General features: G+C 40.5%; 1 protein-coding gene across 2 annotated transcripts in view; it reads left to right on the top strand.

The window, feature by feature from the left end:
• The window catches only part of RASEF (RAS and EF-hand domain containing), a 95,299-nt gene that overhangs the window by 30,012 nt on the left and 50,084 nt on the right, over positions 1–15,203 (top strand). For both annotated transcript variants that reach the window (XM_007528393.2, XM_060199502.1), the window contains exon 2: positions 13,212–13,358. In XM_007528393.2, the coding sequence (XP_007528455.1) occupies positions 13,212–13,358 (147 nt within the window). The remainder of the gene's footprint in view (positions 1–13,211; positions 13,359–15,203) is intronic.

Here is a 15,203-nt window from a genome sequence, read left to right on the forward strand (position 1 = left end):
AACCCATACCTGCACATTTAGGGACAAATAACTGCAACAAATCTACTTATTCTAACATTACTAGGTCATGCCTCCATTTATGTTGACTCAAGATAAGTTGATGGAAAGTGCTGGAAGAATGGATGGGGATTGGGAGGTAAATCCATTTTTTTAAACCCGAGCACTGCTCAGGTGGTGCAGGGGTTTGAACTTAGGATTTTGGAGCCTCAGGGATGAGAGTCTCTTTGCATTGCCATTATGCTATCTGCCCCAACTGGTAAATACTTTTTTTAGTTGTGTGAATTCTAATGTATTTAGAGAGATGTATGCGGAACATTCAAAATGTGATCTTCATAAATGAAAGGACCTCATTTTCCTAGATGCAGAAGGGTTAGGTCTGCATTGCCCCACTCCATTCCTATGCACAGGACTTTCTGTTAATAGAAAGGGATCATAGTAAGCTCTTTGAATGTTGTGTAAATAAAGTTTTATTGATGCATAGTCAAATACATTCATATGTACATTGTGAATGTTACAAAGGTAAAACTGAAAAAGCTGTAACCGAGAAGGTAAATGTTTTCTATCTGATGCTTTGCTGGCCACTGGACTAAAAGCTTTGCTGAATGACGTTGGTCATGACCCAGTTGCCATTTTTTAGTTTCTTCTGACTGGCTTTTCTGTCTGTGCAACATCCCTAGTATAAGACTTTCTTCCATTTAGCCCTCTCCCATAACACAATACAAACAGAAGTAGGCAGGAGACAATAATCTAAGTCATTGTAACCCACTTGGATAGAAGAATCAAGAGGAATAATAGATCATAGCAAAGGCTGTAAAGACTGAACCGGTGGTAGGTTCTAATGCTGTCCTTGCTTTATGACTGAGGGAACTTCAGCTCAAGAGATTAAGTATTTTGCCCTGGGTTATGAAGACAGGATGTGGTGGGGAAGCATTTGAGTATAGCCAGACCTTTCTACTTAACCTCTGTACTCCTCATTTATGTTTAAGAAGCCCTCAGATGTTTCAAGTGGGTCTTTCCTTAATAATGGCTCTTGCTGTTTCTGTCTTCCTTCCTCCACTGGCAAATGCCCAGTATGTAAATGTCCATGATTTTAAATGGGGAACCATTTTCAATTTGAAATGTTTCTTGACTGGATAAATCTAGTTCACATTGTCATCTTCCAGGAACTGTTCATTTAAAAAGCTTTTGGGGGACCTGTTACTCAAGTAAACACTTAGATAAATAAAGCATTTTTTAAGAATAACATGACTATGGGAAGAATTACATGTGCAGGAGATGAATTTGGGCAGAGGGTTCTGGAGTACGCATCAATAGGCAAGAGACCCCATCAACTGGTAAATGGACCAATTTGAAGAAACCATTGTTTTATAGACTGGCAAGCTCTGTATGCTAGCAGAACAGCATCTTTGGGCCACAGAGATTGCTCTGCCTATTAGCATATGCAACTTGCCAGTCTGAGACCCTAGAGGCCCCAGGTACTACATCTAGCACAGCCATATCCTAGTGCTCTGCTCTCGCTCTCTCTTTCAAGCTCTTGCCCTCTCCTCCCTCTCTCTTTCTCAAAAAAAAGATAATAAATTTTAAGAAAAATGTTATTAGGGGCTAGGTGGTAGACCACCTGGTAGATCACACGTGCTATTTATTTTTTATTTTTAAATTTTATTTATTTATTTATTATTGGATAGAGACAGCCAGAAATTGAAAGGGAAGGGAAGGGAAGGGAAGGGGAGGGGTGATAGACAGGTAAAGAGGGACACCTGCAACACTGCTTCACCACTCCCAAAGCTTTCCCCCTGAAGGTGGGGACCAGGGACTTGAACCTGGATCCTTGTGTATTGTAACATGTGCTCAGCTAGGTGTACCACTGCCCAACCCTAACATATGTTATTATACAATGCCTAAGCTTCTCGGGGGAAGCTTCACGGGGGGAAGCTTCACAAGTGGTAAAGCAGTGCTTTGAGTGTCTTTCTCTCTCCTTTCACCTCTCCTTTCAATTTCTCTCTGTATCCTAAATTATTTATATATATATATATTCATTATTCTTGCCATCAAAAATAATCAAAGAGGTTTATAAGATTACATTATTTTTTAGAGAAACTTTAGGTTCACAGAAAAATTCAGAGGCATTACCTCCTCACCCAAATGTTGTCTCCTCCCCTGCCAGTAACCCTCACAAGAATTCTGGGGGCTTTATTATACTTGATTTATAACTTCCCCATAAATGTTTTTCAGTGGAGACTTTCTGGATGGTTGCATTGTGAATTAGATTTTTCAGAGTCTAGAAGCATTTCAAATTGTGATCAATGAACCCCCATGTTTTATTACAATTGATGAACCTATATTTTGTGGCTGTAGATAATATTTAAAGATTTATTTATTTAATGAGAGAAACTAGAGCACTGCTTTGGCCATATGTGGTGCCAGGGATCAGATCCCGGCTTTTGGTTTGCAAAGGCTTTCAGGCATGTAAATTATATGCTCTGACAGGCTGAGCTTTCTCTATAGTGCAGGAAATTATTCTTAATGCTATTTTGTTTTTTCCATAATGTCAATGAGTTGGAATATCTCCTTTTTTAGAATGCCTTTTTTTTTTCACTTGGTAATATGCTTTTAAGGTGCCTCCACATCTTTTCATGGATTGCTCTTTTCTTTAAAAATATGTTTTACTTATTTTGATGAAAGAGATACAGAGAGAAAGAAACAAAGAGAGACCAGAACACAGCTCAGCTCTGATTTACGGTACTGCTGGGGATTGAATCAGACCTCAGGGGCATGAAAGACTTTTGTAGAAGCATTATTCTATCTCCCCAGCCAGCTCACTCTTTTCTTTATAGTGGATGTGTGATAGAAGGCTTTTCCCTGCAAAGTGCTGATTCCTACAGGAGTGGAGAGGCTTCACTTATGACTCAACCAGTCTCATATAATCATAGTATGACTTTATTAGGTGGGTGGGTGGGATTTCAGCCAAGGCCTCACATATGCATGATTTTACCATTCTGGGCTATGTTTTCCTTCAGTTGGAGAGACAAGGAGAGAGAGAAACAGAGACATATAACCACCCAGAGACACCATAGCACAAGAGCTTCTTGCATTGGCTTAACACCTCCCATCTGGTGCCAGCACTCAAACCTGGGTAGTGACCTTTGCCTGTAGTATTATTGCCCTTGTCATTTTGCCAAAGATCATTTGACTTGATGTAGCCTCTTTCTGGACTCTGTTCTGTTTGGCTATATTATCAAATTTCAGTTATCTGAGACTTTATACATTTTACAGCAGAGAAGAGAACCTAGTGAAAACTGCTGAAGTCCCACATTTCTGGATTTCTGGATGAAAGGATAGTGGATTTAGATTTTCTTTTATCTCTGCAAGCTTGCTTCAAATCCTTTGCTTAATCCTCTGCTGCAGCCCAAACTGAAATTGGGGAACACTTCTACTGCAAATTTGATCACACCCTTTCTTCCCTTAAGCCTTCCTGTGGTTCTTCCTGCAGAACAACTGTTCCACTGGTGTCTGTTCTGTTTTCAGGCCTTGAGTGGTCACCTGGCTTCTACTCACTCCTCTCTCATATGCTGTTGCTGTTCACTCTACCACCCTGAGCTTGCCAGCCTCATCAGCTTCTAACATCCATCGACCTATGGTTATGGCCTGGGATAGAACAACTTCCCACTTTCTGCTTATCTGACAGTACTCATGCTGAAGTTATATCCTTTTAAAGAAAATATTAATTTATTCTTTCAATGAGAGAGAGATATAGAAAGAGACAGAGACACAGAAACATACACACACAGACCCAGAGCACTGCTCAGCTCCAGGTTAGGTGGTGCTGAGGATTGACCTTGAGATCTTTGAAGCCTCAGGCATATCTTTTTTATAGTGCCTTATGCTGTCTCCCTCCCAGCACCTCAGGTTGTCTTAAGACCTGGTCTTGTTCACCTCTGCTGTGTTGTCAGACCATCTTGTACTTAAACTTCACAGTGAGGCTTAGAAGAGAAGTAACTGGTCTGTTTCTTAGTATCTGGTTTCCAGAATCCAACATTGTACCCATTGGATGGCATTGCTGTTTTAATTTCTTTTAAAAAATATTTATTTATTTCTTTATTCCCTTTTGTTGCCCTTGTTGTTTTATTGTTGTTGTAGTTATTATTGTTGTTGTTATTGATGTCATTGTTGTTGGATAGGATGGAGAGAAATGGAGAGAGGAGGGGAAGACAGAGGGGGAAAGAAAGATAGACACCTATAGACCTGCTTCACTACCTGTGAAGCAAAGCCTCCCCCAGCAGGTGAGGAGCTGGGGATGCAAACTGGGATCCTCACGCTGGTCCTTGCACTTTGTACCACCTGCACTTAACCCACTGCACTACTGCTCGACTCCCCTGCTGTTTTAATTTCTATTACTAAAATGTTAGGGTCACACTGTCAATTTCCTTCTGGCAGTTCCTTTGAGTAGACTGTTGGATATTCTGACAACTAACACTGTTGTGCTGTTGGTTTTTGTTAGAAACTTTTAGGGCTTTTGATCTATATAGCTTAAGAGTTTGATCAAGTAGGTTAACCTCTTATAGGAATATTTAAAGCAGCAGGACTATGGAATCTAAAAGACCAATTTTCTTGGCTGTCTTTCTTTTTTTTTTTTTTTTTTCTTTTCTTTTTTTTTTTTTTACCAAAGCACTGTTTAGCTCTGGCTTATGGTGGTGTGGGGGATTGAGCCTGGGAATTTGGAGCCTCTGGCATGAGAGTCTGTTTGCATAACCATTATGCCATCTACCCTCTGCCCGGCTGTCTTTCTTAGTCCCTGTTTCTTGGTGTGGAGTGGTGGTGTCTGCACTACTTTTTTTTTTTTTTTTTTTTAAGATTTTTAAAAACTTATTTGGTTTGATAGGGCAGAGAGAAATAGAGAAAGACAGAGAAACCTGCAACAGTGTTTGTGAAGCTTTCCCCATGGAAGTTGGGACTGGGGGCTTGAACCTCGGTCCTTGGGCATGGTAGCATGTGCTTTTAACCAGGTGTACCACCATCCAGGCCCTGCACTAACTACTTCTAAACAGTAGCTACACTACATCGTAAATGCATAGAAGTAGGTGTTTATGTGCTCTTCTAAATACTATTTTGTTAGTTTTATAAGAAAAATATATCATCTTAATTTTTTTTAATTGTGTGTGGCTTTACAACGTTAGACTGACTCTCTCAGGTAGATAGAAAAAGACGGAAGAAGAGGGAAAGACACTATAGTTTCCAGTGTGATAGGAGCCAAGTACGAAACGGGGTCACATGACCATCTTTTAACACTTTTATACTTCTTAAATATACCTGGTTATTTCCTTCAAATTTTATGTACTAGTCCTCTCAGCTCATGGGAACATGTGACATGTGGCTTGATTGTTTTACAGTTTAAAGTTATGATTTTTTTTTAATCAGTAACTAACCATCACCCCCATCATTCATGTAGATCACTGTGAAATTTATGGAACAAGAAAATGAAGAGACCCAGATTTTAAATTTCTAAAACTGGTTTCATTCAGGTGTATCCCCCCAGATTACATTTCATTTGATCTCTTTTCTTCTAATAAATTCAGTTATTTTTCAGGGTTAATGGCTCTCAGCACAGAAAGAGAGACTTCTAAAAAAAGTTTTTGGGCATAACTTGATCCACTTGATCCTTCTTCTTTGCCAACTGTTTGTCAAGTCCACCTGTAAACAGCTATATCTGAGATTCATGAATCCAATGGGAATGCCAAGTGGCTGCAAGAAGGCCCTGGAATTAATTAATTAAAAGTGATTCAAATCTTGTCACAACTGGGCTCCTTTCCCAGCTTTACTTGCACCACACCAGTTGAGGTGTGTGTGTGTGTGTGTGTGTGTGTGTGTGTGTGTGTATGTGTGTGTGATTGTAACGTCTCTGCTTGTCTAACCTTTGATGTAGAATGTCAGCAACTGCTGCCTCAGGAACAGAACAAAAGATTATCTTGGCACCAAGTCTACTGAGCTGAAGCAAGTGCTTTGCTGCCTGCACAAGGCAACCTGAGTCTTACCTCTTGTGATGAAGTGTTTTTTTCTTTTTTTCTTTTTTTAAATCAGGAGTGAAGGAGTGGGTATTACCAAGGGCATTGGATATGGGACTTTTGTATTATGCATGTGGTTATCAAGTTTCACAGATACCAGCCTGACAAGTCCACAGGCTATTGGGGGAAAGACAAAGAGGGAGAGTGCTTTCCAGTGTGCACCCCACCAAATAGTTTACAACCCCTTAGTGATAAGGCTTAGGGCAGCAGGACTTGGAACTTAAGCTGTTTTACTATTTTGTAAGTTTTTCTCATTTTCATCTGACTTTTTGTCTTTGTTCCTCTAAGAGTCCTGCTATAATGTGAGCAGTACCTATATCAACAATGCATAGCTTCCTCCCAAGTCATTAAAAAAAGAAATGTGTGTGTGGGGGGTCGGGCGGTAGTGCAGTGGGTTAAGCGCACATGGCACAAAGTGCAAGGACCGGCATAAGGATCTGGGTTCGAGCCCCTGGTTCCCCACGTGCGGGGGGGGGGGGGCACTTCACAAGCTGTGAAGCAGGTCTGCAGGTGCCTTTCTCTCCGCCTTCTGTCTTTCCCTCTCTTGATTTCTCTCTATCCTATCCAAAAACAATGACAGCAATGACAACAATAATAACAACGATAAAACAACAAGGGCAACAAAAGGAAAAAAAATTCCAGGAGAATTCCAGGAGCAGTGAATTCGCAGTGCAGACACTGAGCCCCAGCAATAACCCTGGAGGCAAAAAAAAAAAAAGAAAAGAAAAAGAAAAAGAAAGAAAGAAAGAATAAGAAAGAAAAGAAAAGAAAAAGATTTTTAAAAAAAGAAACTTTGGCACAAAAGTTTCCTAAAATCAAACCATGCATGCACTTTGGAAGCTTCTGAACCTCAATTCAACACTTAACTTAGTGTAAGGAACTAATTCTTCTCTAAAGAGCTGGACTTTGTAGCTAGCTGGTCTGAGAAGGAATCCAGGCTTTACTGCTTTTCTGTTAGGAGGATAGTTACTTCTCTCTGCCCTCAGCTGTGTCTTAGTGAATAGGATACTACCTAGTGATAACTTCTTTGTAAGCTTGCCCTGAGGAGTGAGGAAGAAGCTGAATTACTTCCTTGACTATACACATCTAGTGCTTTGGAAATGTCTGCTTCGTTATGCAAATGCTTCAGAGCAGTCTTTTTGCTTCCTTGAGGGAGAGGGGTGATGGTGGCAAAGACTTACCCTGGATGTAAAAGTTTTATTACTTGATTAATTTGAAGCTATCAGGGAAGGGGGTACAGAAATAACTTTGTCTGGAAGAGGATAAATATGTATTAAAAACAAACAAAACAACTCCTTTAAGTTCAGGCTGATAAGACTCCATGACTTTACAAAGTTGAACCCTGATTACTTTCTTGTGGGTCACACTGACTGACATGATTAGAAAGCTCTCCCAGAGAGGCCAGGTGGTGGTGCATCTGGTTAAGCACACACATTTACCATGTGCAAGGATCCAGGTTTGAGTCCCTGTTCCTCACCTGCAGGGGGGAAACTTCATGGTTGGTGAAGCAGATACTACAGGTGTCTCTGTCTCTCTCTTTCTCTGTCTCCCTTCCCCTCTCAACTTCTCTCCTATCAAATAAAAAATAGAGAAAAAAAGAAAACTGGCTACTAGGAGTGGTGAATTTGTCATGTAGGCACTGAGGCCCAGCAATAAACTCTGGTGGCAAATAAATAAATGAAAAAAAATCTCTCCTGAACAGTTCCCTTTGATGTAGGGGTTCAGGGATCTGAACACATAGCATGGGGCTTTGCCCTATTGGATTTCTTCATTTAAGTTGTGAGGATGAGAAAGAGGGAAGGTGGCATAGCAGAGAAAGAGGAGAGAAGCCAAGTCAGCAGCAGAAAGTGACTATAAGCCAAGGATCTTACAGAGGCTTCTATTAGGGCCAAGCATGGACGAGGCAAACACACAGTTTCTGTTCTCAGTTGAACTAGTCACATGTTACCACCTACCTGCCAGGGGTTCTGGGAAGTCAGTTCTACCTGTTTGCCTGGAATAGGAAATGGGACAGATGGGCACCCAGGTAGTCTCTGGCATAGCAGTTAGACATATAGTGCATTTCTGTAATTTCTTTTGTTTGTTTCTTAATTGCCACCAGGGTTATCCCTGAGGCTTAGTTCTTGCATGAGAAATCCACTGCTCCTGGTGGCCATTATTACCTCCCATTCCTTCTTCCCTCTTTCCCTCTCCGCCTTTCTCCTCTCCTTTCTCTTCCATTCTCTGTCTTTGCCCTCCCCCTCAACTTCCCTTTCCCCTCTCCTCCACTCAGTCCTCTCCTTTCTTCTTTGTTGTATTTGATAAAGGTGGTGGTGGGGGCAAATTGAGAAAGGAGTGAGAGATAGAGATACACCTGCAGTACTGCTTCACTACTCTTAAAGTTCACCCCAATATAAGTGGGGGCCAGGGGCTTGAGCTTCAATCCTTGTGCATAGTAATGGATGCACTCAATCAGATGCAGCACAACCTGCCCCCCCTGTAATCTATTTATACACCCCTCCTAAAATTCTGAGTAATGCCAAGACCAGCAGAGGACCCATGAGAATTTACTTTCAGTGTATTTTTTTCTTATTTTAGAAATTTGAATCAAGCCAGGCAGCTAGTGAGATCTACTTCTATATATTTATTTCTGTGTAGCCAATTAGGAAAGACAAGCAGGTTCTTAATAACAGTAGCAGTTTAAGAATTTTTTTTATTGATTTTTGTGTGTGTATATGTGCATGAAAGAGAGACAAACCATGTGTAGGGATGGAGACCATATGTGATAAGGGAATGAACTCAGGTTTCCAGGCTCACAAAACCTGTGCTCTACCTGCTGATCCACTTCCCTGAATGCTTAACCAGAAAGTTTTTTTCATGCTTTGTATCCTGTTGGTGGTCAGTAAATGACAAAAGACAAAGCAAGTTAAAGACCCTATTTTGAGGGCCAAGTGGTACATCTGGTTGAGTGCACATGCTACCATGTATAAGGATTTGGGTTCTTACTCCCTGGTCCCCACCTACAAGGGGGAAGCTTCTTGAGCAGCAAAGCAGGTCTGCAGTTACCTCTTTCCCTCTTGTCTTTTCCCTGTCCTGTTCAGTTTCCCTCTGTCCTGCCAAATAATAAACAAAGATGTTGTTATGTGTTGAAATTGCACAGGACATTCTAAGAATGGAGATTTTGATTTTCTTTTAATTCAGTACTGCAACCAGTATTTGTACTCAGATCTGAGGGGAGGAATGAGAACAACTTTCTATTTTTCTATTATGGAACAAAGGGACTACACCTGTAGGTTTGGTGATAATAGTTTACTTGAGTAGTTCTTTTGGATTATAATTGGCCTTTGCACAGACGGTTTATTTTTAAAGAGTTTATAGTTATATGGACACACCTTAGGGTCAGGCTTAATTGAACTTTGTGGTTAATGGATACCTTACATTTTGCAGTGTTTTTTTTTTTTTTAACTTGCTTTCTTCCCCTCTTTTTGTTGTCCTTGTTGTTTTTTTTATTGTTGTTGTAGTTATTATTGTTGTTGTTGTTGGATAGGAGAGAGAGAAATCGAGAGAGAAGGGGAAGACGGGGAGAGAAAGACACCTGTAGACCTGCTTCACTGCCTGTGAAGGGACTCCCCTGTAGGTGGGGAGCCAGACGCTCGAACTGGGATCCTTACACCAGTCTTCACACCACGTACACTTAACCTGCTGCACTACCGCCTGACTCTTGTTTTGCAGTGTTTTGTAGTTCTGAGAATCAGTTTTGAATCCCTTTCTTTCCCTCCCAAAATTCAGGTATTTGCAGCTTGGAAGCACTGTAATGTAACTGTGTATCAAGTAGTCTTCAGAGTCAGGCTGAAGAACTCCATTGGTGCAGTGGTTACCTTTATGGTTATGGTTATGGGGTGGTCCTTAAACAGAGTCAGGCTGAGTCTGAGATCCTTGAGCCATGCTGTCCAGTCACTTTGTGGCTTGGGCACTGCATTTTTTTTTTTTTTTTTGCTATGTTTATTACCACAAATAGGGCAGTGTCTCAAATCACAGGAATTTACTTCTTCCTGATTATGGAGAGTAGAAGTCAGAGTGCAAGGTGGCAGTAGGGTTGCTTTCCTCTGAGGCTTCTCCTTGCTCTGCTCTGCTAGTGACTGTCATCTCCCTGTTTTTACATGGCCCTGCCTTTCTACTAGTCTGTGTCCAGAAATTTCATCTTCTTGACAGGAAACTGGTGGATTAGGACTCGTCCTAAAATGATTTTATTTCAATTGAGTTATCTCTTTTAAAAAAAAAAAAAAAAGCCAAATGTAGCAGCTGGAGAAATAGCTCAGCTGGTGAAGTTCAAGGCCTGCATGCCAGAGGCCTGATTTGGTCCCTGAGGCTGTGTGTACTGGGGTGGTGCTCTGGCTCCATCTTCTTTCTTTTCTCATGTGAAACACTCTCTATCTCACATTATATAAACAAAATAAATCTTAAAACAACAGCAAATACAGGACTAGCAAGATAACTCACTGGGACAGGGTGCTTGCTTTGTTATGCGCATAAGCTGGACTCTTAACCTTATTGAAGGAAGCTTCAGTTTGTGGCCTCTTTCTTTTGAAGTCATAACACATTTTTAAAATATCTTTATTTACTTATTTTGGGTAGAGAGAGATAAATGGAGTGGGGTGCCAAATAGAGGGAGTAAAGGAGAGACAGACCTGCAACACTACTGCAATGCTTAGGAAACTTACCCTATGCAGGGCCTTGAACCCAGGTCCTTATGCATTGTAATGTGTGCACTCAACCAGGTGCACCACCACCTAGCTCTTGTCTGTCTCTCTATCTCAACAACATGGCCTGGAGTGGTGAAGCTCCACTGATAACAAAAAAGAAAAAATTAAAGAGGAAGGAAGAAAGGAAGGAAGGAGAAAGTGGGGAGAAAAAGGAAATAAAGAAACCAAAATGCAACCACATGATGAGATCCCAAGAGATTAACTCACATTTTAGCCTATGGCTTTGAGGGTGACACAGTTGAGTTCATAACAGGCACTTAGACTGAGTGGATAAACAAATTGCTTTAAACTAAAGGACTTCATAGGGTTGTTTTAAGCATTCAGAGATATATTGCATACACATAGTTCACCACAGTCTCTGACATGTACTGTGTGTTCAGTGCTAAATACAACTTTTTAAATTTATTATTTATTTTAAACAAATATTTCTAAAATTTTTACTTCATTTATCTGTTTTGGGTAGTGACAGAGTAGTCGAAAGGGGACAGGAATATAGAAAGAAAGAGAGACATCCACAGACTTGCTTTACCTCTTGTGAAATTCCTTCCTGAAGGTGTGGACTGGAGGGCTTGAACCTATTGCCTTGCACATGAGGTAGCATGTGCATTCCACTGGATGTGCCACCACCCAGTCCTCTGAACTGTTTTCATTATAGTCACATAACTTATGATAGTTAGCTATGTCTTACTTCCCAACTAGGAGATAGCTTTATGCTCTGCTTTTCAGTCTCTGAGGCCTAAGCTTCTCCTAGTCTTTCTTGTGTTCTTAGAACATTTATTAGGATGCTTTCCATGCAGTAACAAGGAAAGTTGATTCAGTGAATGGTAATGAAGCTTGTACTAAGGAGTTCTGAGTTGTCTTTGTTGACTGTCACTCCAGCACTGTGTTCTCTCCATCATCCTGCTTTATAAAATAGTCTACACAAAGACCATGTCAGGGCAGGGGACAGACGACTTTTCAATTCTTGGGCTTCTTCTGTCAGCGGTAGACATGTTCTTTGCTTGTTATGTAAAGTGCTGTTACTGCCACAACACAGTCACAGCCTGTGTGAACTACAATCTTGGGTCTCTAGTCTGGCCACAGGGACGAAGGGTGCATCATACTGGCTCTGATGGAGTAAGTTGTCTCTGGGAAATAATATGGGACCATTGACCAAGAGCAACTTTGGATGTGGTGTGGGATCCCACACCATAGTCATGTGCACGGATGGGAGTGAGCTCTTCACGGGTTCCATTAACTTCCACTTAGTGCCACAGCTCCTAAAACTGAATGAGGCCTACTGCTAGCTTTCTAGACTTTTCTTCTTTAACCTTGATGGGACCAACTGCTTCATCTTGGAAAATTTCCTTTTTAAATGATTCTGAAAGATTTATCTTTTAATAAGGCATTTAGTACAAGTATTAGGATTGTTGACTTTAATATAAATGGATTTATATGAAGTAATCTTAACTAACTAAAAGAATAGACTTATCAATTCTCATGATTATAAAAGCTTTGATATATCTCTATCAGGTGTTGGTAGAACCCATTATTAACATTCTAATTACTAATTAATGATACCATTTTCCCCCAGAAATATACTTATCTTTCTATTAAAGAAAAAGGATAACAAGTGACAGTCTTTTTTGTCCTATACACTACTTGGTCTTATAGGCCTCTGTCTTTTGATATAGATTAGAAAATTGTTCAGCTTAAAAATAAATCACTGTGTGAGTGATTCTTGAACTGGTTAGGATATACTGCTCTAAAGCAAAAGACCTTGGGGATGGGATGGAGGGGAGGAGAAGGGGCTTGAGAGGTTGTGGGGATCCTGGTGCATGATTGTAGAAGAGGCCCTTAGTTGGAGGTGAGAGTGTTCTGCAGGTACCTGTGATTGGGAGATAAGAAATTGTACCTGAGTGAGGGAGACAGCATAATGGTTATTCACAAAGACTTCCATGCCTGTGATTTCAAATTCCCAGGATCAGTTTCCCACATCACCATAAGCCAAAGCTAAGCAGTGCTCTGGTGTCTCTTTCTCTCTAGCTCTCTGTATCTTTCATTAAAATAAAGCAAAATATATTTAAAATTGTATGTATTGAAAATCATTAAACCTCCAATAAAAAGATTTTTTTAAAAAAATTATTTATAAAAAAGAAACTGATGAAACTGATTTTTAATCATCATCTTGTGTGGTCTAAATAGATAAGAATTTTATTTGTAATTGTATCTCAAGAAAGTTGGGGGAAATAAATGTTGTTGTTACATTATAAAAAATACAATACAGTAGCATCTCCCCTCAATTCTGGTAGTTTGGACATCCTGGATTTTCCCATCTTTTGTCTTTAATCATATCTCCTAAAATAATTTCAAAAATTTACCTTTTAAATTTTTTTACTTGGCTTAATTTAATTTTATTTATTTTTTGCAGGAAAGAGCAAGTTAGTACTTTGTATCAAAACATCAACCTTGTGGAGCCCAGACTAATTCAGCCATATGAACATATTATCAAGAACTTTCTCCGGGAGATCAAGCTTCAGAGCACAGAAATGGAGAATTTGGCCATTGCAGTGAAGAGGTATTAAAGTTCTTTCTTTCTGACTGCATACACGGTGATGTGCTGACTCCAGGATCTCAGAGTAAAATGTGGGTCCAACTGCTCTATCACATGACTATAGAGGAAGATTCCCCGAACCTCAGCAATCGAGCTTTCTGAACTAAGCCAGCACAGGTGAAGTTGAATCAAACCCTGCCTCATTGGGCTGCCACCAGCACATCAGCAAGTCTCCATGATCCTGTCATGGAGACTTTTCAAGATCAGTAGTCCATAAAGAACAGTTCAGAGAGATTTGTTATTTTCTATCTAGTCCCTTGAAATATACAGAAAACTTTTCATCCAGAGAGGCAGGCAGACTCCATTTGAAGGCTAGCCTTGTCACCAAACAGATATATGACTTTGGGCAGGATACTTAATCTATCTTAAGTTTCAGTTTCTGCTTCTGTAAGGTGAGGCTATGCATCTCTGCTTCCTCAGGCAGGGTATGAAGAATGATAGATACCATCATGGTACTCACATAGTGAGTGCTCAGCAGTGATTCTTTCCCACTCCTTAGCTTTTCTCACTTGGCCTGACAGTCTCAAAGCTGTTAAAACCTTGTGATCAAAAGGTTTATGTAAGTCATAGCTGGCTTACATAGGCTGTCTTACTGGCTTTAATAGCACTCCAGGAAGAATTTATATGTGCTGCAATTCAGACATCAGCCTGTTTGCTCCCTGTAAGAGCCTCTTTGGAAAGGGCATTTTATTTGCCATAATTCCTGTGTTCTGTGCCTGCTGAACTTATAAAAAGCCCCTTAGATAGAATGCCCTCCCTCTGCATGGGAGCAGGTGAGGGCTGCTCCTTTATGTCTCTTTATTCTTCTTCCTCTCAACATGATGATGGAACTATTGCATTGACCCTTTGGAGTAAGTGAAGAGAATTAAAATGCAGAAGAAAAAATACTTTACATTATTTATATCAAATCGGACTTTGCCTATAGTCCTGGAGTCCTGGAAGAATTGAACTATTCACAGGGGGTTTCTTATGAACCTTTTCAGCTGGTCTTTTCCTCTGTTCTTTTCCTTTAAGCTTGTCTGCTAGGGGGCTTTCATTAGGATAATAGGTGGTCCTCAGAACTTCAAATTCTGTAGAGCACTGTGGAGTGTGATCCGAGACCCAGAGTTGACCTTCTTTGGGAGGGGTACTAACAGAACTCATGTTAAGTCTGCAGAGTGTGTCTAGTCAATATCACAATAGGCAAACTCCCATGTATGTACCGGTAGATACACATGGATGAACATGGAAATATGGGGGTCAGTCTCTTCCCCCCCAGTATAGTCCAAACCACAAGAAAAAGAAGAATGGTGTTTTATAAGTTACTGCCTGGGTTGTTGGAAAAGTCATGATGCATTTTTGCATAGAAAATGGTTCTAACATTATATTGAGTTGTGATAGTACTGTATTCCTTCTCCTTTTAGTCCTCTGGGTGTGATCTAAAATCAGGCTCTGTCCTGAGCCTAAGACCTAAGACAAAGCAGAGTTCAAAACTCTGTTTGTGACTGTTCCCTTAGATTCTTTGCTAAGGACATTTGTCCTCACCTTTTCTTTGGGAGTGGGAGTGGGGGGGAAGTAGGGGGTGTAGGAATCTTAGTCTTTTCTTTGAACTTGCAGAGAATTTGTGATGTCCTGGTGAGCACTTTGTGGTGGGACTTCCCAACACCCCCTAGGATTACTAGGATTTTTTTTAGTTTTTACTAGGATTAGCAGTTTTCTCTCACTCTCTCTGTCTCTATCTCCTACCAAAACTGAAGGTGTTACTAGATGTGGGAAAGGTAGAAAGGATTCCTAGATGTTTGGAGCCAGGTGACTATAAGGAATGAATGG

Source organism: Erinaceus europaeus, chromosome 10 (genome assembly GCF_950295315.1).
Source record: "Erinaceus europaeus chromosome 10, mEriEur2.1, whole genome shotgun sequence".
NCBI lineage: Eukaryota > Metazoa > Chordata > Mammalia > Eulipotyphla > Erinaceidae > Erinaceus > Erinaceus europaeus.